The 26,766-nt window shown below is 51.8% G+C and overlaps 1 protein-coding gene across 1 annotated transcript in view; it reads right to left on the reverse strand.

The window, feature by feature from the left end:
* The window catches only part of COL22A1 (collagen type XXII alpha 1 chain), a gene marked incomplete at both ends in the record, with an annotated part of 240,616 nt that overhangs the window by 146,445 nt on the left and 67,405 nt on the right, over positions 1-26,766 (reverse strand). Inside the window, 5 exons of the mRNA XM_079722651.1 lie at positions 4,371-4,415; positions 6,332-6,385; positions 7,446-7,499; positions 8,329-8,382; positions 25,048-25,086. Of these exons, the coding sequence (XP_079578777.1) occupies positions 4,371-4,415; positions 6,332-6,385; positions 7,446-7,499; positions 8,329-8,382; positions 25,048-25,086 (246 nt within the window). The remainder of the gene's footprint in view (positions 1-4,370; positions 4,416-6,331; positions 6,386-7,445; positions 7,500-8,328; positions 8,383-25,047; positions 25,087-26,766) is intronic.

Genomic DNA, 26,766 nt, shown 5'->3' on the forward strand with positions numbered 1-26,766 from the left:
CACTGTGTGGGGCTTCCTCTATGCCATGATGCTGCTGCCTGGTGCAGCCTGGGGAGACTGAGGCTGATGGGTCACCAGCTGGACTTCCTCTCCTGGGGCTCCCCTGCAGGTGGGCCCCCACTTCCCGAGCTTCCCTGCAAGGTGGCGCCTGCAGGGGGCAGGGCTGTGGCCAGTCTGAAGAAACAGTCCCCTGGGAATGTCGACTGCTCAGCCCCATGTGTCCTGCGGGGAAAGCCCGGATTGAGAGTGAGACGTTTCCAGCACCTGCTCTCCTTATAACGGGCTGCATCAGGAAACACATCGCCTCTGGGCTCAGTTTCCCCCTCTGGACAATAACGGGAGATCTCCAGGGTTATCTACGGTCCTTTCCAGATCTGATCATTTAGAATTTTGACAGGAATGCAGCGTTTCTTGGCTGGAAAAAAGTCTTAAGACTCCAAAAGCTTAATGGACAAGCCACCCAGCATTATATGGGAAAAGGCTGTTACTTCAAAACAGAACTTTGGGAAGAACAAAGCACTGAGTGTACAGACTGAGTTTTCCCCTGAAACACAGGTGGGAAAGGACACGAATGTTTGTGGATGTGTCAGTTATGTGCTGGACACTTTGATTCTGTGGTCTCATCCAAGGTTCCAACAAGATTCAGGGAGGCTGTGCATGTTTCCATTCCGCAGATGAGAACCTGAGGCTCTGGTACATCAAGCGGCCGGCCCAGCTCCTCTGGGGCACAGCTGGCTCCCCACTAGGCCCGCGAAGAGTCCTCAGCTCTGTACTTCAGTCTCGACTGAAACCCTGGGAAATGCAAATTCCCCAGAAGCTCAGCTTAAACTGCTGCAACCGGGGAGCTTAGGAGACCCTCTTTCGGACGGTGCAGTGCTCCTGCTCTGCTTTCTGTCGGTGACATTTCCTGGCTTCCATGACGTGGTCCATGCAGCTTCCTGTTCACCATTTCATCCACTCCGGAGGCTTCACCTAAGCCTAAGTGCTAAGATGCATCTTCTAAATCCATCTTACGCATCTCTAAAAAAGCCCAAGTTCACACACCTGTCACTGAAGGTCCTCGGTAATCTGAGTCTGATCTTGGCTCCTGCATCACTCCTCACCTGGTGCCCAGCGCATCGGCAGATGAGGCCTGGCCAGGTGCTCCGTGAGGCCCCAGAGGTGTATAAGGTGACCAGGGTGTGAGCGGTGTGCTCAAGTTGCCAGTGTGTGGGGGGCAGGGGGTGAAAGGCAAACAAATGTGATACACGTGACCCATGAGGGTGACGACCACAGGGGCTCCAGGGGTAAGCTCTGGGACAGGCCTGGGGACCGAGGAAGACTTCTGAGGAAGTGGCACTTGAGCAGAGAGCTGAAGGAGGTCACACAAATATTTAAAATATTTGTAGCTGGGTGCTGGGGGATGGGTACATGACTGGGGAATGAATGGATGAAGAAACAAATGGATGAATCAACTTAACTTTTCACATGCTCCCAGTCAGACTGCAGGCTTCTTAAGGACTGAAGTTATGCTTTTACTTTTTTGGGTCCTTTCTAGCACATTATAAAAAAAAAAAAAAAAAAAAAAAAAAAAAAACACTTAAAACATAGCTTCAACTGGGAGGATTCCTTCCATATTCTTTCATGAGGCAGAAGACACTTGTGAGAGGTGCGTCCAGAAACCCCAGGCACTGCGTGTGAACCAGATGATGGACAAGGGCTGGGAAAGGCGCCTCACCGGCTTCTGGCTCAATCCAGATCCCACCCGCGATTTTACAATGCAGGGCACTGAGGCTCAGTAAGGAGGCTTCTTTCCTTTCCTAATTTCCTTTTGCACACTCCGGATCAGTGCTGCGCGGCTTGAGCCCACACCTCCCGGACCCCAGGGTGTTTGGTGCCACGTGGTCCCCACAGGAAGCAAAGCAGAGTCCTCTGTGGGCGGGGAACCCTCACGAGCTCCTGCCCGTGGGTCCTCAAATGCCGTGACTGCAGGCTTGGCCCAACCCCGGGTCTCAGGCAAGTGGCAAAGCCACAGCCTTGACCCCTCTGTGTGGGAAGCCCTTACCAGGGGATCAAGCGTTGGGTGTGTGAGCCCTGCAGTGCTGTGTCAGTACTGCACCTGGATCTGATGGCCAAGGTCCCGGAGCTACTGGGGGGCTGCATCCACCTCCTGTCCTTACACGACCCAGCCGTGTCCACGCTACTGTCCTTTGCTTCGGTTCCCACACCTTCGATTCACCGGTTATCCTTCTTACGGGGGGGATCTGGTCTGAGGACACAGGACTCACCTGCTATTCGCTGACTGGTCTGGCCAAGGCCTACGGAGGGCTATCCACGCTCCAGGCTGTACACTGGGCACTGCGCACCTCACAGGACCACGAAGTGAGCTTACCCTGTGAATCCGTGTGGCCCACTGAACTCCTGGGGCCTCGAAAGCAGGGCCTGTCCTCAGTCTCCACTGGCGCTGCCACCGTCGGCGCAGGACGTGAGGCACCGGGCACTCAGTAGCGGCTGGCGGGACACTGAAGGCCTGGAGGCCAGGGCACGAGCCTGGGTCTCTGACTGTGCCCACACGTGACAGCCAGGGGGATGTCCGCGCCCCTGGACCTTTGGCCGGAATCACTGGTGAGCCGGCCACACACGCACTTTGGCCACAGAGTCTCAGGGTCCCTCTTGCTGGTCTGGAACTCAGCCCTACCGCCAGGTCCATTCCCCAAACCCTGCCTGCTCCCACGGGGGCTTTCAAATGAGCACCTTGTTCCCTCGCGCACCAGAGCTGCCCACCAAGCCCTGGGCCTGGATCCTCAGTTATCCCAAGTGTCACTTTCAAGACTCTACCTTATAAAGGCAGGGGGCAGAGGGCCAGAGGGGCGCCCTACCTGAAACCAAACACACGGAGCCACGGGACACCTCCCGGAAGGACCAAGAGATGCAACTCATAACGACCACGGGGTAAGGTATTTCACTTCTTAAGCTACAGTGATTAGAATCTAATATCCACACAAACAGAAACCGTGCTTTGGAGCTGAGGTGGGGCGCTATGCTAGCCTCTCCCCCCTCCTTCCTTCGGAGGAGCCTTCTGGGAAGCCACGGGGCCACGTGCTTCCAGAGCCACACAACACATTCATTTCCTTTGACTGGAGCCTGCCTTCTGGGGAGGCAGCCTAAGGAAACCATCCTAAATTTGAAAAATAAATAAATAAAGCTATCGGTGCAAAAATGGTCACCAAAGCAGTGCTTTTAATCATGAAAAACTGGAAACAACCCTAAGTGATTAATAATAGGGGAAAGGGCACATAAATCACAGTCTAGTCACACAATGGGACGCTGTGCAGCCCTTTAAGATAAATCATAAAAGTCTACAGCAGCATGCGGGGGAGAGGCTCCACGCAGGAACAAGAGACAAGACGGATGCAAAGCAGAACATGTCACGTGTGGCTATATAGGAAGACACGGGACACACAAGAACAAGTCCTACAGGGAACGTGCCAAAGTGGCCACCGCAGTTGTAGCAGGACGGTGGAATTAGAGGCTGTTTTTTCCCTATTTTCCAAGTATAGTGAAATAAAATTAAGTTTCTTAATAATTTAGACATTCCCTACAAAACTAAAGTAACATGTACTCTAGGAAGATGGGAACAGGGTAGCTGCTGAAAAAGGGTCTGGAACATGGCCAATTTTTAGCTCTTGATCGGAAGGAGCCCCATGAACAGATGGGCCTGGGATTCCTGAGAATTCGACGCCAGCTGCTGTCTGGCGAGGTCAGGGGGGATATGCGGTCCTCACCCCCACCCAGCAGAACCCCGAGCCTTCTACGGCCTTAGCACCCATAGAAGGATCTGGTCTGAGGATTACTTATGACCCGGCGGCCTCGCTACGAAGGCACGGCCAGCCTCAGCCCGCCCTGACCACGTCACCTCGGTGGCAACACATGCGTTTACGAGTCTCAGCTGAGGTCAGGTCACACCACTTGATGCATGAGGCTAAACGTGGGTCCCCAAGGCCACAGCTGTCACCATGCTCCCTCCCTCCATGGGAGAGTCAGGTAATCGAGGTGTGGAGAACTTGTGCAACTTGCCAAGGGAGATGTGAGTCCATGGCAGCAACCGGAACCGAGTCCGGATCCAAAGGCTCTTTCAAAACCTCTCTGGCCAGGAAACCCGAAATCCTGTCTCTGCAAGGGGACTGCAGCCCCTGCAGGTACCGAGCCCACAGCCTTCTGGGCCCAGAGCTTACATTCAGAAGGCTGGGAAACTAATGCCTCCTCTGCACCGGGCTTCACCTGCCAGTGCACGCACGCACACACACACACACACACACACACACACACACATGCACACTCACACTGTCTATGGACAACTGCACTGATTGACTGAAGCAGATTGGAAATACCTTTTCTCCTTGGGCTCCCTTTTCACCTCGTTCTCCATGGAGACCCTGGGGAAGAGGGAAAGATGAGTAACAGGACAGCCCCGTCCAGCATCTCTGGGCTGAGTTTGAGGCCCGTGGGCAGCCTGCCTGCCTGGGATGGCGGTGAAGGTCTGTCTCCCATGCAGCCTCACTCCACACAGCGGCCTGCACTCCCCCCTCAGGCCTGGGCAGCAATCTGGGTCCCCCACTGCGTGAGACGTGAGCTCCCGGGGCTGGTCCCCCCGCCTGGATCATCCAGGTCCTCCCTGTTAAGACTTGAACCAACCCTCGTCCCTGAGCTCATCTGGTCAAGCGCAGGAAGGTGGCCTTGGAGTCAGTCCCCACTGCCACCCAGAGCCTGTGATTCTGTCTGATCATGGAATGGCGGAGCAGCCCAACACTGAACCTGAGACTCTGGGCCCCTTTAAGCCACATTCCTCCACCTCCCCCAGGGACAGGGCTGCTGCCCCACCCTCTATCCACCCCACCTTCCTCAGGAGCAACACCTAGAACCTGCGCTAAGGACCCCCTCCCCTCTGTGAGCAGACGCGATGGAAACGCCAGCCAAGGTGCTGGCTTCTCTGACCACAGGATTCAAACTACAGTCCCTGCCCTGCCCGCCTACCATCCATCCTCTTCACCAGGCTGCACTTTTCTCGAGCACTCAGCCCCACAGGATGCATCTTTGGCCTCCCCCAAGCAGAACGCCAGCCCCACGAGGGCAGTGCCTCCTTCCCTTCAGTACCGTACCCCACGGTCTGGAAGAGCGACTGCTGCTTGATGTCCATAAACACTTGTTGAATAAGTGAGCCAATGAATGGCTACATCAATCCCTTGGTTTGCACAAGAATCTTGTAGAAGTTCTACCTGAAGGCTACTGCCCCACATTACAGTGCAGAGATCAGAATGCACGTGCGTCTGCTCCTCTGAGATGTGTAGGGTGTGCAGTGAGATGCCCAGTCACCAGCACCCCAGCTGGTGGAAGCACGGCTTCTCTGGGGCAGGAATGCAGCTTGGTGTGTGGCCCTGCTGGAGAGGCCTGAGTATGTCCTGTGTTACTAGGTGAATGCCCTGTGTCTCCTCTCTCTCCTCTCCCTTCCTGGAGAAGGGACTCTTGGATGCTCTACGAAAAAGATGTTAAAGGGGGCAGAGACTGCCCAGGCCTGCTTGTGGATTCCAGGAATAATACATACATCTTTGGTGCCTGGAGAAGAGGCACAGGGCCAGAGCACAGGATGCTTTCCCAGAAGGCAGAGGGTCTGCGGACCACTTAAGCCTTTGGGGGCAGCTGGATATACAGGCCATTCTAATCCCATGCAAATATTCTGGCCAGATACACAGAGGTCAGAGGCTTTGAATGCCCCTGAGGCAATGCAGGTTGCCTTGTTTGAAAACGACCTTTAACACTGCTTCCTTCATTTGGAGATCATCTCAAATCTTTCTTAACAAGAACCAAGAACAAGGTTAGAGGCCCAAGAAGACACTTTGCTCCTATATACCACATCTACTTGTTCATCGCTTTATTCACAGGGCACTTGGTCACTAGACATCCCATGTGTCTGGCACTGTTCTAGGGGCTGGCAATTTATAAGAAAGACTCCACCGCCTTCCAGAGCGGCTGACTAGACTGACTGGTAAAAATGGCTTCTTTAGGCCAAGTGTCAGAAATACCTGGGCTGCTGTATAAAAACGCAGATCCCTGGGCTCCACACAAACCTGTTGCTTTAGCTGGGAATGGGGCCCTGGGAACGTGCGTTTAAACGTGATCGCCAAGAGATCCTTTAAGTACCATAACGTGTAAGCATTTCTGGTCTAAGAAGAGTCACCCAGGCTTCACTGCCATGTCCTCCATGTACAGATGTGGGATGGGGACCTGTCAGAGCCTGGGTCCCAGTCCCTGGCAGAGGCGACAGAGCCCCTTCCACACAGCTGCCTCTACTTACAGGAGCTCCGACGGGGCCGGGAGGTCCGGGAAGTCCAGGAGGTCCTTGGGGTCCCTGCAGAAGCGTGTTCACAAGGAAAGGTTTGGGAGTGGCAGGAAGAGGCGGGGCAGAGGCCACACTCTGTCTGTAACCACGTTCAGGGCTGAGAGGGCTGCTTCCCACCCACCACGTGCCACTGTGCCGCCCGCACAAGGCCTCCCTGAGAGACCCCTCCGCCTCCGCTGCTCCCTGCCCCACGCAGAGCTCGTGCCATTCCCTGCCTGGTGGAGCCAGGATTCACACGCAACTCTGCTCGACTTCGAGGAATGGGAAACAGTGTGCTGGGCCATCATAAGGCCAGTGCGGCTGTCCCGTTTCCACGTGCCCCGCGGCCCACAGCCATGCCAGGATCTGGCCAGGACATGTGCACAGCTCTCGGTCACGTGACTGATTCCTCAGCGCACCGCTCACGCTTCGCCATGGGGCCAGCACAGCCTAGATGCATCCTGACAAAGCCCAACGGGAGTCTGCAGGGCCTCGAGGCCCCTCTGCTGCCTGGACCATGGGTTGCTATGATTTCTAGGCTACTAAATGGGCAATATCTGTTAAAATCTATTAAAATTAAAATGTTCTTTTCCTCAGCCAAAGGTATCCCAATTTTTGTCATCTAGCCTACTGGAATAAAAATACAGTATACGTAAGAGAAACACGTGCACATGCACACATGTGTGTGCATTTATTGATTTTAGGGAAAAACAGATGAAATTAGAAATAACCTTGAGGGCCACCAATAGAGGAAAACTTATGTAAATTATGACACATCCATATGATGGAATAACATGCACTGATTAAGAGAATAGGTGGTATCGATCCATACTGGTGTGGAAAGATATGTCTCTTGTTAAAAAAGATAAATGGCAGAGTACGGTACGATTCATTTTCTCTAAGACTTTTGGAAACGTCATGGATGCGTGGACATACACACATGAGCCCGGGTGTGGTACATGAGCAGCGTAGGTAGGGAACCCCCTTGGGCATCACCTCTACACCTAAGAAGATGTTACCCAAAAAGTTCGTTTTGCATCAAGGTCTGTGCACCAGGAACATGAGAGGAATAACTCAAAGCAACACTTACCCGCATGCCCACCTCCCCAGGCAGCCCCGGCTCTCCTGGCTCTCCCGGCTCCCCCTGCACACACAGAATAGCATGTGGTCACAACCCAGGGGACACAGGCCCAGGCACCCGGGGCATCTCTTCCTGGAACTAGAACTCGGCATGGAAACGATGTAACCACCGGTGAGCTGAGACCTGGCTCCCCCAGAGACTCTTTCTACAAGCAAAGGAGCTGATCTTCACTGCGGGTGTTCATCACCTCAATCCCCATCCACTCCTGCTGCTGGGCCAACAAAACTCAGCTGAGACAAAACAGTGGAGCAAGCATAGCGGCTCGCGTGGCCATCAGGGGCTGCCAAGAATCCGAGCCGATTTCCATGTGGGTCCTTGCTGGACAAGAGGACCCCTTTATCCTGGATCAGACTGACCTGCCTGAGCTGAGATCACATTTTGCCTGGGGTCCTAGAGTGTGTTCCAACTCAAGAGGCTGTGGGTGCAGAGGTGGAGTCGGGGTGCCCCCCAGAGGGAGGCCGGCTGGCCATTCAGGCTGCTGCTGGGGTCTCACCGACTCCTTGAGCTGTGAACTGGGGACTTGGGAACCGAGCCCCTCAGCTGGGACCTCAACTTGGTTCCAGGTCTAGGCATCGGACAAGACCTCCCATGCAGGACTGCTTGTCAACTAAGTGAGAAAACAGCTTCCAGGGACACACAGGTGATGCCTGTTGGCAACGGCTGCTGTTGGTGATGTTATAATTATCAGGCTGGCCTCCGGGGACCTGGGAAGATCCTGGTACAAACAAGCCCCAGCTCAGGCCTGGCCCTGGCAAAGGCCACCCCACTCGAGGACAGGGGACTCTGATCAGGAGGTCCCAAGCCCGGTGCTGCCCTGTGGGAACAGACGTACCTGCATGCCTTTGCTGCCGTCTCTCCCAGGGGGACCCGGCAGGCCCAGGGAACCCTAGGACGAGAGAAAGAGAACAGCAATTAGGACAGGGTGAGGACAGCACTGGAGACAGGCTCTCAGGATGCTGGAGCAGCAGAGAAAGTGCCAGACAGGACCTGTGGCCAAGACACCACTACTCAGAGGGCAATTCACAGACCTGCAGCCTGGGCGCCTCCTGGGAGAGGGTGAGAAATGCAGATCCTCAGGCTTCACTGGAGGCCTGTTGTATCAGGGTCCATGTTTTAACAAGACCCCCCAGGGGGTACGTATGCACCTGACAGCGGGAGTGAGACGTCCCTGCCCCGCCCTCCCCTAACTCGCCGTGTGGCTGACCCCCTGCAGGACCGGCGTCACACATGTCAGCACAGCACCAGGCCGGAGCAGGGTTCTTGACCTGGGCCCCATCAGCACTGGGCTAGTGATTCTTTGTTCGGGGGTGGGGAGGCTGCCCTGGGTGTTGCAGGGTGTCCTGCAGCATCCTGAGATGCCAGTAGCACCCCCAGGGGTGACAACCCAAAATGCCTCCGGGTATCGCCAAACGTCCCCTGGGAGGTAAAACTCACACCAGTTGAGAACCACTGGGCTAAACCAGGTATTAAAAATGTCTCTTAAGCTGAGGCACTCTATCCTAATGAACTGTGCAGAAGCATGTGACGGGCATGCTCATGGAGCAGCTGTGGGGACCTGCTCGACGCCCCCCGCAACCATGCCTCCTGGAGGTGGACTGGGGGCGACTCAGAAACAGGGGCATCCAGGAGCCCTCCGCTCCTGCCCGGCTCCCACACCACCTGAGTCAAATCAAAGGATTCCACCAAGAGCTTCATCCCAGCTGCCCCCTCCCCATCAATTTTCCGTGGGACACTGAGCAAGTCAGTGCCTCTTTCTGGGCTTTTCCATCTGTGAAATGAGGATGCTGGACATTCAGTGAATGACTGAACTGATGAATCTATAAGTACATTTAGAAAACATGAAGGGCTGGACCCTGTAGGATGTCTTCATATATTGTGTCATTTAGTACTGATAAGCCCTCGAGACAGGTCTTATTTTCTGAAAAACATAACACACATTATACGTTTCTAGTTTTTATCTACAAATTAAGATGCAACCGTGTATGTATGTATGTACACACACACACACACACACACACACACACACTTTTAAAACTTTTACAAAGTGCCTTCCATGGTCTCAGCATTCTAAGTTGTTGTGATATTGGCGAGGAAACCAGACAGAGAGACGTCTCTGGCCCAGCTCTGCACCTTTCTAGCTGCGTGACCCCAAAGGCAGCCACTCTGAAAGGCTGTGTGGCGCTCGCCCCTCGTCCAAGTGTGGAGGGTGACACCAGCAGGGTCGCTGGGAGGACGAGGGGGGGCTGGGGCAGTAAAGCACACCTCTGCTGGGGGGACACCTCTACCCCTGGCACGCTGTCATCGCGGCCACACGAGGTGCCCTCTCCAGCAATTTAACGGTGCCCACAGGGCGCTTGTGCTCCCACGAAACACTGATCTGCTGGGAAGTGATGTCTGGTTCTTAAGCTCGGGGCCAGGAGGATCTAGTCCTGGACACTAAGGAGATAGTTAACGTGAGTGGAACCTTCCAGAGGGGACGGCGCAGGCGAGGCAGCCTGGGGGGCGGGACTTCAGGGACTTGGCAGGCTGAATGCAACCCTGGTGCTCCTGCAACCGTCCCTTAGAGGAGGGTGGGCCAGTTTGGACAAATTACTTGATCTGAGTCTCGGTCTCACTTTCTGTAAAAAAGGAAACAACTACAGACACTGTGGAGCTTGCATAAGTATAAAGTGTCTCCGCGGGGGTTCGTATAACATTTCCAAAGCTGATCTGCACGATACCTGTCTGATTTGTAGTTAATGTGTGACGGGGTCGGGGGGAAGATTGCCGGGTTCTTGGGTCAAATAAGCTTGTGAACTGCAGTTAAATAAAGTTAAACAGGCTCCTGCACGGCAGGTTGTCTTGAAGCCTTAAACTTGCTCTGTGGATGGCGGTTCTGCACAGCGTCCTTGCCCGCCTGACCTGCCCCTGGGGTGCGTGCAGGGACCCTGCACCTCCTCGGGGGCAAAACCAAGTCCTTCACCCACGTGCGTCCAGTGGACCAGGCTGCCATCAGCAGGGGTTCAAAAGTGTTAAAAGGGAGTTAGTTACTGAGTTATTGAGTAAGAAGAAGAAAGACGGAGACAGTCTCTGATTGGCAAGCCTTGTACTTAGGTGGGATTTCCGAAGCGGAGAGCCTTTCTCGTTGGTCTTAGGGAACGTCTGACTCTCCCTGGCTGGACACAAAGGCAGGCGAACAGTTTGGGTATTTTCACAAGAGGAAGGATTGTTCAATATCAAGGGCCCAGGGTTTTCTGCAGTGGCCATTTCCTCAGGACAAGTGGGAGTTGATGGGGTGCTTTCTGGGGTCCAACTGTCCTCACTGTCCCTGTAAGGGCAGGGCAGCTGTGGCCGGAGATTTCTCAGCCTCTATTTCCACACCCACACAGCAGGGATGAACTCCCTGCCTGCCTGTCCCTCTATCTGACTATTTTGAAACTCAACCGAGGTTGAAAGAGGCAACCAGTACAGATGCAAGTGATTTCTGCAATACAGAGTGACAACCAGACACCAACCAGCATCGCTATCGTTAGCGCTAACGGCAGAACCAGCAGTAAGATTAACGGGATACTAAAGAAAACATTAAGGGGATATTACAGACGTGCTGCTGGCGGCCAGCCTTTGCTGCACATTCACGGCCTGCCAGGTTCTGAGCTCTTTACCCTCATCAGTGCACTCGACCCGTCCTCACAACAATTCCACAGGGAGATGCAACTGCTACCTACGTTTCAGAGTTTACGACATGGAAACACAGGGATTCAGTACTCTGCCAAGTTACAGCATGCGTAGTGGGAGATCAGACTTGGGGCCCCAGAGTCTGCCTCGTCGTCTGCACAGCACTTGGCACTTGCACGCACGGCCCTGCGTGGATGCTCGGTGACCCTGTGGGCTAAGTGTTCCATGCTGTCTTCACATGCAGCCCATGAGCGCAGAGGGACCCTGACTTTCTGGCGGCTACCCAGCAGTTCCATGGCCTGGTGAGGCAGCTGGGGGCGGCTGAGGCCTGGGCGCCCAGCCTTGCGCTCCCTCCCCAGGGATCAAGGTCAGCCCCACTCAGCCTCAGCCAGCCGTCCTTCCCTGGGAAAGCATCAGAGCGTCCCCAAAGGCCTCGCAGGAGGCAGGAGCTCTGCGTCAAGCCAGGATGCTGGGGGTCAGGGACCGGGTGGGCTCAGCTCCCCAGATGCCCTGTCTCCAAGGCCATGTGTTATCTCCTGCCCCATCCTGCTCTGATCTTCGCAAAAGGCTGTGTGCTTCCAGATGGCAGGGGGCAGCCTACTGAACCCTGCTTCCTTACAACACTAGGGATAAACGCAACACTTTCGAAAAGGAGACACTCCCCATAGCGCACCCCTCTAGGGTCAGCCCTCTTGGGGTGACGCGGCGCGGAGCTTGCCCCAGGGGTGGGTTACCCAGTCCTTGAAAGGCCAGCCCGTCTTCTGGCTGCTGCAGGTGGGGGGTCCCGCAGCTGCAGGCAGGGAAGCGAGGTCTAGGTGGGCTCCTGCCTCAGGGATACAGCGGAGAGAGCAGCAGAGCACAGAGTTTCCGGGACCATCTAATAAAGGAAGCCAGGGAGAAGACCAGAGACAACACCGGAGGGAACTCCAGAGAGTTCTGGAACCTCCCCTGTGCCCACAGTTGTCGAATGTCCAGCTCCCTTGGCACTTTCCAGTAGATGCCCAACAAGTGTCTGTGTAAGTCTGTCTCATCACAAGACAAGAGCTCCATGAGATGGGAATCAGGGCTCCGTCACCTCCGTGTGAGCCGCGCCCACGTGGCCCCAGGCCCCACAAGTCTACCCTGTGCTTTAACTCCTTCCCCAGGGCCCTGTGGGAATGAGCCCTGCGGGTATGAAACCCCCAGGGACAAAGGGAACAGCAAGCTGTTACAGGGAAACAACAGTCTCAAGAGCCAGTAAGGTGCAGCTTCAAATCCCGCTCTGTCACTCAGTACTAATGGCCTGGGTGAAGTTAGCCAAACACTGTGAGTCTCAGTTTACATCTGCAAGTGGGCGTCATAAACTTCCTGCAGGACCTGTGCTTCCCAAGGACGGGGACGGCTTGGCAAGTTGGCTTTAGAACATTGGTAGTCAAAGAAACTGAGCCTCTTTAGACATGAATATTTTCTTTGTCTGAGAAGGTAACATCTTTTTTTTTTTTAATCTTATTTGAATCATGGTTAGGATAACCAAGCTGGCACTGCAAACAGACACATTCTGAGAAAGTTCCACTTTCAAGTCATGATGAGACCCAGGCATTTCATTAGATGGGTTCCTGCCCCTGAAAACTGTGTCCCCAAGGAAAAGTCAACATGACCCGCATATTTCATGTTTCAGTGTCACCTAATCTTAACATCACAGAACACCACCGTGCCCCCGTGACACACTCTCCGAACTCCCCCACCTGGACTCAGCTGCCTGCAGATGTTCTGAAGAGAGAGAGTTACAGCCCTACGCTGTCCGCTGATATCCCATCAGGAAAGTCATGCTACCACTCTGAACCTCAGTTTCATCATTCCTAAGATAGAGGCTCATGCTGCTTCCAGATGAGAAAATGAGTGTGGATATAATTGGTAGACTATAAAATATGATTAAAATGCCAGTTGTTTATATTCTGTTGAGAACTAAGAACACGTTCGCAAGTCCATAAGGTGGGTCAAAGAAAGGGGTGGGGAACAGACTGGAGGTTACCCTGCAACTGGAAAGGTCGGGCACAGGGAGATCTTTAAAGGGAATCTGTGTAGCTCAGGGTCCACGGTAAAGTACAGAAAAACAGGAAAGTGGAGGGAGGGAGAGAGGAAGGTAGGGAGGGAGGGAAGAGTGACAGAGGAAGATGAGAGAGAGGGGGAGGGGAGGACCAGACTGGAGAGGAGGGTCTGGATTCGCATGAAGCCTCTGCCGCCCATTAGCTGAGCAGAACACGTGACTTCCCCTCCTGGTTCTCAGCTTCGTCGTCCATAAACAGGGTGATGCAAGGAGTAATAGTACCTCTGGCCCAAGGTGGTTTGTAAGATGCCTTGAGACAATGCTTTGGAAAATGCTTTGTACACAGGGAAATGTGAAAGAAGCATCAAGTTCTGTTATTTGGAGTAAACTATCTGGAACCTCTGTTCTTCACCTGTAAAAAGGAAATCACTCAGCTTAAGAAGATGACCATATACATATATACAGTGGAATACTACTCAGCCATAAAAAATAACAAAATAATGCCATTCGCAGCAATGTGGATGCAACTAGAGGTTATCATACTAAGTGAAGTAAGTCAGAAAGAGAAAGACAAATACCATATGACATCACTTATATGTGGAATCTAAAATATGGCACAAATGAACCTATCTATGAAACAGAAACAGACTCACAGACCTAGAGAACAGACCGGTGGTTATCAAAGTGGGGGGAGGGATGGAGTGGGAGTTTGAGGTGAGCAGATGCAAACTATTACATGTAGAATAGACAAACAAGGTCCTACTGTACAGCACAGGGAACTATGTTTGATATCCTGGGATAAACCATAATAGAAAAGAACATAAAAAAGAATGTATATGTGTATATAACTAAGTTGCTTTGCTGTGCAGCAGAAATTAACACAACATTGTAAATCAACTACACTTCAATAAACAAATTTTTTTAAATAAACAAAATACATCTTGTTTCATCTTTATGATGTCACAGTCATTACAGAATTGAATTAATAAAATCTGGATGAAAAACTTAAAAAAAAGAAAATGACCATAGATAATGCATGTGAAACCCATTACAGATGAAAACCAGGGCTCAGGGAAGAGAGGCTTTCCCCCAGTTCACACTGGCAGCTGTGACTCGAAATCGGGGGGGCCCTGATTCCAAGCCAAGGCTCTGACCTCTCTTCTGGCCACCCCCTCATGTACACACACACTGCCTCAGTAATCTCACTGGGAGCCCCTGGTGGGTATCACGTGGCAGGAAGTTATCCACCCATATGCTCACTTGTCAGAACCAGAGCTCTAGGAATTACCTGGTTACTTCACTGGGCAAAATAGACAAGAGAGAACAGATATTTCCCCTGTTCTTTTGATTAATTAAATATCAGAGCTTTCCCCTGAAATACTGACAAAGACAATGCTTCGCTGCTAGAGGTGCCATGTTAGTACCCCTCTCCTTCCACCGGTAGAGCCGGAGCAGGCCCTAGGGTGGGGCTGAGGAGTCCTCTGGGCAGTGGTCCTCCAGGTGTGGTTCCCGGGCCAGGAGCGTCAGCATCACCTGTGCCTTGTCAGAAGGGCAGATTCTCTGGCCTCACCGCAGCCCCACTGAGTCAGACAGACCGGGAGCGGGGCCTGGCACGGTGGTTTAACAAGCCCTCAAGGGGGTTTGGGTGCCTGGTCAAGTTTGAGAACCACTTCTCTGTGGTGTCAGAATACATGAGCTCACTTTGTGGCTTGGCCACACAGAGAGAGAAAGTCACTTGCACCTGGTCACACGGTTAATAGGCCTGTAACATGAGGACAACCATCTCTACCCCCAAACTGAGTAGCTTGTGTGTGAGTCCTGGCAGACAGTAGTAGCTGTAAATAGGGGGGACCGTTATTACTCTTAGATGCTCTGCAAATCATTTTGGATGAACTGAAGAAAGGAAAAGACACCTGACACCTCTACAGCAGCCCACCTGGAACACGCTTTCTACTGACACTCCCCAGGCTCCCTGAGGCTTTCGGAGTTACAGAAGTCCTCCTTGGGGGAGGCAGGGAACACTGCCATTTCCCAGCTGTCAGCCGGCCCTGGGGATAAGACCTCACTGATGCAGAGGACGCAGAAGATGTCACTTGGTGTAAAAGGTGGAAAACTATGCTGGTATCACGGTAATTACACTTAACATTTAGGAGCACTTTTTACAAACGTAAGTCATTTATTTTCATTAGTTCATTTCATCCTCGCTGTAACCCTCTGAGGCCAGTAGGATTATAGTCGCCAATTTATAGGTGAGGAAAGCACGGGGTGCAGGGGTTGAGTAACTGACTTGCCCAGCGTCCACAGCTGCTAAGTGGCCGAGCTGGGATCTGAGTCCGGCCGGTTGGTGTCTAGGGTGCATGCCCTTGGCCTCCCCTGCCCTCCCAGCCCAGCTGCCTAGCAGTCCAGCATTTACCCTCCCATAAATGCTCTCCCCTCCTGTATGAAGCCCTTGGCCCTGTGGCTGGGCCATGAAACTTGGCAACAGCCTGAGTGTCAGACGGGGCTGGAAAAAGTGCAGACTTTCCTATTCCAGCTCCGCCTGGGCCCTGAGAACCCATGAACTCAAAACTTCCCCAACGTGTCCTTCAGCACCACGGACAGGGTCTGCGGCATCTTTATTCTAACTCCCAGCATTTTGCCCCAACCTACAAGGCTATTTGAGGGCACATAGGCAGCTGAACCTACTTTCCCCTAAACCCTTTAATTATGATAAAAATAGAAGGCACTCGACCACAGTTATCCAAGTCGATAACCATGAATAATGCACATTAAGGCACAGGCTAAGAATAGGAGTCAGGGGCGCTGATTAAGCCAGCTGTGAAAAAAGAGAATGAGACCCAGAGCTAGCAGCAAATGGCATAAATTCATCTTAGAGGTTTCACACATACAAGCACACACATATAATTTACACTTTATGGCTCAGAGGCTCTATAACGTAGTCATTGCATAAAATAAGTCGATTCCTACAAGGTACATGGGTTTTGAGGGTCAAGAATTCTCAGATAAAAGCATCCTTTTTGGGGGAGGGCAGGGAACCGGCATTGGCCAGTGCAGTGGTTAGGAATGGGGGGTGTAGGGTCGGACAGACACAACCTCGGCCCCTCACCCACCATTCTGTGCTCTTGGCCATGCTCCAGACTCCTTCAAGGAGCTGCAGAAGGCTGATACTCATAAAGTAAACAGCTGGCAGATATCAAGTGGTCAATAAAAGGCTGATGTCATGATTCTTTCCACTACAAGGCATCTTCTTTGCGACAAAATCACTCGAATGTTGCAGACAAAATCACCAAGTGCTGGCCACTGAATTCTCCATGGCTGCCAGTGCTAACGCCCCACCCATCCCTTCGGACAGAATCTGCGAGGTAAGTGTGTCCATCATCCCCTGCAACGGCACACGTCTCACCTACACCAGAACCCCATGCTATGGAGAAGCACCTTACGCTTTCTGAGGGCGCTTCTTGGTCGCTGCTCTGGAAAGGAGGCGCTGGGAAGAAAATCCGTATGTAGCAGACCCCGCGCTTCACTCCCCACCCGCCTGTACGGTCCATCTCCACCTCCACGAAATCCTGTCATCTCACAATTTCAAGTACAGCCTGCCGTTGAAAGACACCAAAGAACGAACAGCCTGCCGTTGAAAGACACCAAAGAACGAACTGACTCGGGTGGGAAGGACTCGGTCTTTCACACTGTGGATGGCGCAAGGTGTGTCTGTCACGTTGAGATCAGAGAAATGTCACTGTGAGAGCAGGTCTGACTGTCCCATGAAGTGGGACATGTACTGCACTGACGCTTCACAGGAAGGGCTCTCAGCCAGCTCAGACCTCAGACCACGGGCGGATCAGGACCATGTGAGAGGGAGCGTCACCGCCACCCCCCTCTCTGCCCTATGAGCTCTGCAGTGACACAGATATTTTTCTAGACACTCTTCGCCCTCCACCCCTCCACCCGCCGTGACACTCAGTGCAGATGGCTGGATTAATCCTGCTCCGAAGTTCACGTCCGTCACTCTGCTGTCCTTCTCCAGCCCTCCAGCACAGGACTAGATCTGAACTGGGTAGGTGTTACACTTCTGAACAAACCAGAGCTCACTATGAACTACTTCGTCCTCTCCCTATAGCTTCTACAGTGAAAACATCGATGTGTAGGAGCATCTTCCTAAGTCTCAGTGCCCTTTTCCCTGAAATGATGATGGTGATGCCCTCCACCTGCCCTCACTGGGAGGACTGCGTAAGACCATGACTGCGGAACCACCTGGCTCCGTGCCTGACACCCCGAAGGTTACTGCATCAGAAGCACCTCCAGGATTCCACAGGAGAGGGGGCGGTGGACGTGCGAGGAGGAGGAATCAAGGCCGGGGAGGTGGAAACATGGACCCAGAGACGGACCCAGAATTGGCAGGAGACAGAGACGGGGGAGGGTCGCTTGGGGCCAACACGCAGGGGACTTGATCCTCCAAGTAACACAGAGCGGCGGAGCAGGGGTCTGTAGGGAACGGTGTGACCGCAGCAGCGTTTAAAAATCAAACGCAAATTCACGTGCATTTGCGTGTTTCAAATAGGACAGCGAGAATGATCCAAAGGAAGCCACGTGGAGCTGAGGAATCCCAGGCACCTGCTCCTCCACTGGGCACACGGGTCACCAGTGCTCCTCAAGCCACTGCCTTTCCCGAGAGGCTGGATCTTCAGGTCCACAGCAATGCGGGGGAGGCTGCTTCGTCCAATTTCAAATCATCAGAGAACAGGAGGCACCGGGCTTCTCGGGGGCCTGGTGTGGAATAAGCATGTGGGGAACCTACTTTTCTCTGACCTGGGGACCAGCCCACCTCAGCTGACAGCTCCGAGCCTGGCCTTCTAACAACCCTCCTTAGCTCCATCCAGATGGCCATGGCCTCTTTCCTCGGTTTTCCAATCGGCACCTTATTTGTTTCACTTCATGGTTAACCAACCCATAAGGACTTGCCCCGTGATGACCTGCACTCAGCTCCGGCATCCGACACAGGACATTTGGCTGAAGTTTCTAGAGGCAGTGTCCCAGGAAGTCAGAACAGCCTCTGCTATTTGCCTGGCTCAGATTCCTCTTCCCCCCCACCGTCAGGTTTATGGTCCCGATAAAAATGGAAGAAAGCCATAAAAGACAAGGAACCAATGTTTGCGTGACCTAAAATTCTGTCTGCTACTGAGTCAACCAGCCCAATAAAATTTAGCTGAGTTCCTTCTATTTGCTCGCATTGTTTTTCTGGGGCACCGCACTGTGAAATCCGAGCACCAAATCCATACAAAATTTTATTTACTGCCGTATGGATTTCTGTGAAAATGCTGAAGAAAGGACTTTTTGGTGGTTGTTGTTCTGGTTTCTTCCCACCCTCTACCAAGTGCTGAGTACACAGTTGCTGACCCAAGCATGGCTTTACGGGACACTCTGCCACAGTTCCATCCCCTGTGGCTCCCAAGGGCCTCCACCATCTACAAGGTGTGAGCCAGACTTGACGAGGGGCTGCAAGCCCTCTCCCTGCTCGGCCTCCGTTACTCTCCACTCGAGGGAAACGGGGGGTGGGTGAGTCTCCTCAGCACCAGGTCTAGGCTGGTCTCCACCTGAGAGCCGCCTTCTACATCCTATCCCAACTCTAATTAAAACATTAATACCAGCAGCTGCGCGTAAAGAAAACAAAGAGCCCCGGTAGGAAATGCATTGCCCTGTGTATCTGAGCAGTGCGTGATGCTGGCTTAGGTGAGCCTGGACTCCGCTCTGCAACGTCATCTACAAGGGTCTACGCTGGGCCCAACCTGTGTGTGTCACCTTTGCCCCACCCCACCTGGCTCACTGCATGGCTGCAGGGATATCCGGGCTCTCATCGCACAGCCCCAGGCCCTGGGGGAAAGAACACCATCCCCGGGCTTCTAAGTGAAAGTACTGAGTCTGTCGTTCTGCTTGGACTAATGTAGGTGATGTGTCCGAACTGACCATCATGCTCAGAGAATCTAGTGCCCAGGTGGCTCAGACCTGATTCCCGCTAATGCTTCCTGGTCTGCCAGGTGCTCTGCTAAGTTCTTTCCGTGGATGCAATCACTTAACCCTCTTCAGTCTTACAAGAGCCTATTATTGTTACTATTATCTTCAGTGTACATATGAGAAAACAGGCACCGAGAACTGTAATGACCTTTCCAAGGTCACACAGCAGGACAGGGGCAGTGCCAGGTTCCCAAAGCCTGACCCTCAGCCGCTGCCATGTTCTGTCATCTGGGACCAGCCGTCACACCATCCAGGATTCGGCAAATGCCCCATGCTGGGAGACAGGACTCTTCCCTCCAAAATAATACTGCTTTTGGATTTCGTGCATGAACAACTGTAAATGTACTATTATTTTTTTATTTTTTCATCATATTAAGTTTAAGCTCTAGCTGTTAGTTAAATGTTTATGTTTCCAAAAGTACTAATGTTATAGCAACATAAAGAGCAATTAACAAGGCATGAAATATCCCAAATCCCACTACCCCAGTGCACTGGCTATTCTTGCTGCACACGTATTTTGTGTGTGAGCGCATATGGCTTCCTATTCTACTATTTCATTTACGCCATGTTGCATGCACATCTACACATATAAGGGCTTCCTAATTTTCACTAATGTCCTTCTGGTTGAAGAAATGCAATTTTCCATCAGGTTGTTTCCATTTTTTGCTGCGGCTGATCATTGTTAAGAGTACTTATAAAGAACAGAGTCAGCTTGAGGTCGTTTTGTTTCTGTTTTTCCCTTCATTGGAACTGTGCTTACGATAATTTCCTAGATATTTTTTAGTTTCATTCTCTAAGCACCCCCAGCAGTACAACACCGGGTATCCTGGGAAACCCTCAAGGTGCAGTGTTGATGTGACCGGTGTCCTAGGTAGGGTCTCCTGACAGCGTCGTCACCCTCTGAGTGTGTAACAGGGTGGAGGATGGAGGTGGCACAACAGACTCGATTAAGGACCAGGAAGAAGAAGAAACACTCATGATTAGACAACCACATGACCAGAATGTGTGTGCATGTCTCCTCCGCTGAATTGGTGAGTGAGCCTCTGGGGGAGGCCCAGGCCATGTTTTACAGCTCTGTGAACCCACCACTCTCCCATGTACTAGGTACTTGAACGCTGTTCACTGAAGAAGCACATCTGTCACTCTTTTATGGAGTTTAGCAACAGCTTCTAGCAGACAGAAGAAAGGAATAAAGATAAGGGACAGATTTCTACATGCACTACCACGGGCCAGGGACTAAGCCAGGTGCTGTCACAGGCACTGCCAACCTCTTATAAGCCCCACAACAGCCCTAAGGGGTGGGCATCAATGGCCCCACTTTACAGATGAGGAAGCTGAGGCTCAGAGAGACACCACCCCAATGCTCACCCAGCCACTGCAGAGCTGGGATCCAAACCAGGTCGCCCAACTCCCCGAACCTGCTTTCTTCCCATCACCTGAGCCCACATTTGAGCACAGAACGAAAGCTCTCTTTGTCCTCGTCCCCCCAGGTGCTAGATTCCTAAGGGAAAGAGGAACGCCCCCAAAGGGCAGAGATCTCCCCAGCATCACGCGGACCCCTGCAGAGGAAAACTGGAGCGACGCTCTGGCTTCTAGACACCAGAGGGCGCTGTGGGTCCAGGAAGGGACAACAGCGCAGCCTCTCCGTGGGGTTCCTCCCCTGAAGGCTCTGGCCCCCCAGAGCAGAAGGACCCTCGGGATGCAAAAGGAAGCTCACTGGACACCACGCACTTTGGCCTTGTTTTTGTTGTTTCTGAATTTTTTTCTACCGCGGGGCTCATGGACCACATCTCCATGGAAAAGACTCAGTGTCCAGCCAAAGGAAACCTTACACCAACATCTTCACTCTGCTTATTAATTTGTCAACATGGAAGGACCAAGGGTGGGATGGGCACGGAAGTCATCACCCTCCCTGCTCCCCCTGACTCCCCCCAGAACTTGTCCAAACCAGCCCATCAGCATTGGTCCAAACCATGCTGCTGCTGCTGCTGCTGCTGCTGCTGCCGCCCTCTCCTCCTCCTCCTCCTCATCACCAAGACAGTGTTGCCAATGATGACGGTGGCGGGGGGGGGGAGAACAGCAGCCCCAGGCTCGCGACCTGGGGCACTGGGTTAATCTTCCCAGCAACCTCACATGGTAACAGCTATTATCATTCCCTCTCTCACTCTTACAGAAAAGGAACCTGAGGCTCCACATGAAGTGGAGCCGGAATCTGAAGCTGAACCTTTCTGACTGCAGAGCCTGTGACCATCCTACTGGCTCTTGGTCCTGGATGACGGAGGTCCACACTCCATCCATCCATTCACTCATTAGGCAAGCATTTATTTAGTGCCAGCTGTCTTCCAGACGCTGTGAAGGAGGGCCCATGCCTATCTTTCTCTCCTTCCGTGCCCCCAACACCTGGGCTACGCGCAGATCTCTTCAGGCAGCCCCTAAAAGCCTGCTTCCCCCTTTCCCTGAGCCCCATTTCATACATATTAAAACACTGAGGGAGCTTTGTTCCAAGAACCCACGGTGAATGTGGGGTGGAAGAGGAACCAGAGAGAAGGCTGGCTTCCAAAACAAGGGGCAGAGGCAGCCCAGGAACAACGCACCACACGGTGGTCCTGGGCATTTGGTGGGGGGCGCTGGGAAAGTCAGGAGGCCAAGAGCTCTGGCAGTGTTCCAGCTGTGTGACACTGGGCCAGTCACTCACCTTCTCTGAGCCTCAGCTGCAGGAAAAGGGGTAATTCAATCAGCCTTCCAGCTTCCCTTCATGAGTGACTGTGTTTTCTAGCCATCTTACTGTGACCTTGGGCAGGTCACTGACCTCTAAGCTATGTTCTCTCATCTGTGAAAAGGGCATAGCCGTGCCTTCCTCGAAGCACTGTCTTATTAATAATGAGACATAAAGCACAGAACACAGCTTACACGGTGCCCGGCCCTCAGAAAGGTCAATGCACATTGTCACAGTGGCTGATTACATCACCAAAAATTAAAAAAAAAAAAACACACAGCAGGATTCAGCGTAACATGACTTCTGGACACATCGGGCTCCAGTCCATCCAATCCCCTTGGTACTCTGCGATTGCTTTCGAGAGAATATTCAAGCAAAAAAGCCAGTTTGTTAAGCTCTGTCCAAGTGAATGAGTCACCAGTGGCCTTCTCCTTTCTGTGGATCCTGTTGTCCCCTTGACTCTCCCTGGCCTCGCTGCATCCTTGGAGGGGAAGCAGAGACTCCAAGTTATGGAAGACAGCCCCAGGGACTCAGGCTGGGGGTGGGCTGATGATCAAGTCTCAGAACTGCCACCTGCAAGGTCCCTTATGCATCATCACATCCCACCCCTTCGTTTCTACAGATGAGGGAGCAGAGACCCAGAGACGGAGGTGACTCATCCTGAATCACATAGCTCAGATCTGAAAGAATCTAGACTCAGACTTTGCTAAAAATGCCCAACCGCAAGAGAATGTCAACCGAAGACAGAGCCAGGAGTGCCGGAGTCTATTCAGCTACGCGTCTCTCCTGCCAGCACCGGATGTGTGAGGAGGTCTCCCAGCTGGGACTGTGGCCCGGCAGCTTCAGGTCCTGAGCGTAGCGCTGCAGCCTGGGCTTTGGGGCACCGGGGAGGTGCCTCCAGAAGCAGAAGGCTGCCTGTCCTGAGCTCAACCAGAACAGATGGGGCAGAGATGCAGCTGCTGCTCATGGGAGAAAGGGGGCCTGTCAGTTTCTCCTGGTGGCACCAGCACGTGAGAAGGACAGCACGTCACTCAGAGGACAAGCCGGCCCAGGAGCTGCACGTTGGTCTTGCCTGGGAAGCACAACCCAGGCTGAGCACCCTGACTTCAAGGGCTCTGGCAGCCCCAGTCCTGAACCCGAGGAACATGTGGGTGTCCTGTTAATACCCTGGGTTCTGGGCTTTCAGGAACCGAACATGATGGCAACTGTCAAACCTGAGTGCCTCGGTTCCAGGTGCTGTGCTTTGAGACCACACAGGAATCGAGGAAGGTGGTGCCGCCAGTCCTGCTCTAGGCAGCGGGAGCCCCAGACGCTGATGGCAGAGCTTGGGAACAGCCTCGACTGACCCAGGTCTGGCTGGTACAAAGCTCGTGTTACGCTGTGTGTCACACTGTCTCTCAAACGGCTCTGTATTCCTGTGCAGTAGTTATTACGTGTGCGTGTGTGTGCCTGTGCTTTTAACAAAGGTTAAAAAAGAGAAGTTCATTGTGGAATAAATGAAGACACAAAGAAAAGTAAGGGAAGGGCTTCCCTAGTGGCGCAGTGGTTGAGAGTCTGCCTGCCGATGCAGGGGGACACGGGTTCGTGCCCCGGTCCGGGAGGATCCCACATGCCTCAGAGCGGCCGGGCCCGTGAGCCATGGCCACTGAGCCTGCGCGTCCGGAGCCTGTGCTCCGCAACAGGAGAGGCCACAGCAGTGGGAGGCCCGCGTACCGCAAAAAAAAAAAAAAAAGAAAGAAAAGTAAGGGAAAAAGTAAATACTCTCACAGCTTTGCCACCCACAGACAACCAGTGGTTAACAATGGGGTTTGCCCCCAGAATCAGCTTCCCTCTCTGAGTCTCACACACACACATAAACACAACCGGGGTCATATTGTATAGATATTTTGCAATGTGTTTTAATTAAAAATTAACAAAATGCTATCTTCATTTTCTGGGTCATTAATTATCCTTCTAAATGTGATTTTGTGTCCCTAAATGCCATTGTATTATTTAGCTGTACAATAACTCACGTTACCTTTTGAACACTGCAGAGCATTACAGTTGTTTCCAGGCTGCCTTATAAATCACGCTGTAATTACAAAACGTGTGGGTATGTACTTGTGCACAGCCTTGATTTATCTCCTTAGAGTAAATCTCTAGACATGAACGGACTAAATAAAAGGTGCTACACGGAGAGAACGAGCTGGGCACATGAAAGCTCTGTTTCCATAGTAACTTGACAGAGTGGCACCTGCTTTATATCATCAGCCCTATGCAAGGGGTTGATGTGAGCCCCCCTCTGAGTAACGATATCCTTCCGAGGTCCAATGCCCTGCATTCTGAGTCTACAAGTGCCTAGGCTCCAGCAAAATAACCAGCATAAATGTATGTTACAAAGTATTGTGGCTGCCTCTCCTGGGAGATGGGAGATGTATTTTTAATCGCTGGTGTGAGTGGAAAATGACATTTTTAGTGACTGCTTTTTATTTCTCCTTCTAGGCTGACACCTTAAGAAAGCTTTCCTCTTTAAAAGGAATCCCCTCTTTCCCAGGATCTGTCAACCTTGTACATCATCATCACGACTGAGGAAGGTTAAAGAAGGTGCAACATTCATATCCAGGGAGAATGTGAATAGGCCTCCACTCCTCTGCCTGTCTAGTCCTGCTGCCACCCATGACTCTGTCCCTCATCATCTTGCCTTTGTACTTCTGCAACAACCTCCTGACTATCCCCCAACTTCCTCTGGTCTGCCCCGCGCTCATGTCTATCGGCACCTGCTATTCGAACCTTCTCAGCATGTCTGATCACGCACAGACCGTCCAAAGCCTTCCCATCACTGCAAACAAGGCCTGAACACATTTTGATATTGAACGCCCTGTATGTTGGTCCTCAAACCACGTCTGGAGCTCTGCATCCCAATTTCCATGAGCGCCATTAAGTACCCTCTGCTCTAAGCACTGTGAACCATCCACGTCCTAAACAAGCCCTTCCCTCCCACTTCACACACTGAGGCACTCAGCCCAGGAAACCCCTTCCCCTCCCACCCAAATTCTTACCAGACAGCACCACGGCAGCGCACAACTCTCCCGAACCCAAGTGCCCCATTCTGTTCCCGGGCCACATCCACGGCCCTTGGAGGAATGAGACAGCAGGGAGGTGCTTACCTTTTCACCCTTTTCTCCTTGGACAAAAGGTCCTCTGCCCTGGAAAAGCAAAGCAGAAGGCAAAGGTTTTCTACGAATCATCTCCACGACATGACATCACACATGGCAGATGTGCCCTGGGATTCAAAATGGTGGGCTGCTTTCTCATAAGCCCTTTCAAGGAGCCTCTAAAAGACACTATCATTTACTGAGGGTAGATTCTCGTGAGTTTTATCTCATTTAATTTTTCCAACAACTCAATATTATGGCACTATTCTTTCTTCCACATCGGCTTTATTGAGATATAATCTACAGAGCACATAATTCACCTATTTAAAGTGTAGGACTTCCCTGGTGGCGCAGTGGTTAACAATCCGCCTGCCAATGCAGGGGACGCGGGTTCGAGCCCTGGTCCGGGAAGATCCCACATGCCGTGGAGCAACTAAGCCCGCGAGCCGCAACTACTGAAGCCCGTGCGCCTAGAGCCCGTGCTCCACAACAAGAGAAGCCACTGCAATAAGAAGCCTGCATACCGCAACGAAGAAGAGCCCGCGCTCGCCGCAACTAGAGAAAGCCCATGCGCAGCAACGAGGACCCAACGCAGCCAAAAATTAATAAATAAATTAATTAATTAACTAAAAATAAAGTGTACAATTCAATGGCTTTTTAGTACATTTACTAAATGTACTAAATGTGGTGGTGCAACACCACCACAATCAACTTTAGAATGTTTTCATCATCCCAAAAGAACCCCAAACCCATTGTGGTCACTCCCCTTTTCCCCCCACCCCCTGCTCTGGGCAAACATTAATCGGTTTTCCGTTTCTATAAATTCACCTATTCTAGACATTTTATATATATGAAATCATACATGTGGGCTTTTATGACTGGCTTCATAGCCCGTGTTTTCTTAGCAAAGTGTTTTCAAGGTTCACCCACCTTGCAGCATGTATCAATACCTCATTTTATTGCAGAATACTACGCCATTGCATGGCTATGACACACATTTATCCATTCATTGCGTGATGAAAATTTAGGCTGCTTCTACTTTTCCGTTACTATGAATAAGGCTGCTATGAACATCCAAGAACAAGTTTTTGTATGAACACGTGTTTTCATTTCTTTCGGTTATACACCTAGGAGTGGAATTGCTGGGTCATATAATTCTGTGTTTAACCCTTTAAGGACCACCAGACTGTTTCTCAAAGCAGCTGCAGCATTTTACACCAGCAATGTATGAGTTACGATTTCTCCACATTCCTAGTTGTTCTACACATGATTAAAGTGGGGTGTTAAATCTCTCATTTCAATTCTCAGTGTTGGCTTCATATACCTGGGGGCTCTGTTGTTAGGTGCACATATGTTTATAATTGTTACACAGTTTTAGAGGATCGACACCTTTATCATTATAAAATGTTCCTATTTCTATTAACTTTTTTTAAAGCCTGTTTTGTCTGATATTGTTACAGTCACTCCAATTTCTAATGTCTTCTATTTGTAGAATGCGCATTGTCCATCCTTTTACTTTCAACCTATTTATATATTTGAATCTAAAGTGTGTCTCCTGTAGCCACAATACAGTTGGATCTTGTTTTTATGTCCAGGCTGAAAATCTCTGCTGTTCAATTGGTTTGTTTAATACATTTACAGGCAATGCTATTTTTGGTGTAGGTAGATTTACATATGCCATTTAACTTCTTGTTTTCTATGTCTCCTGACTTTTTCTGTTCCTTTATTCCT

Source organism: Hyperoodon ampullatus (assembly GCF_949752795.1).
Source record: "Hyperoodon ampullatus genome assembly, chromosome: 17".
NCBI lineage: Eukaryota > Metazoa > Chordata > Mammalia > Artiodactyla > Ziphiidae > Hyperoodon > Hyperoodon ampullatus.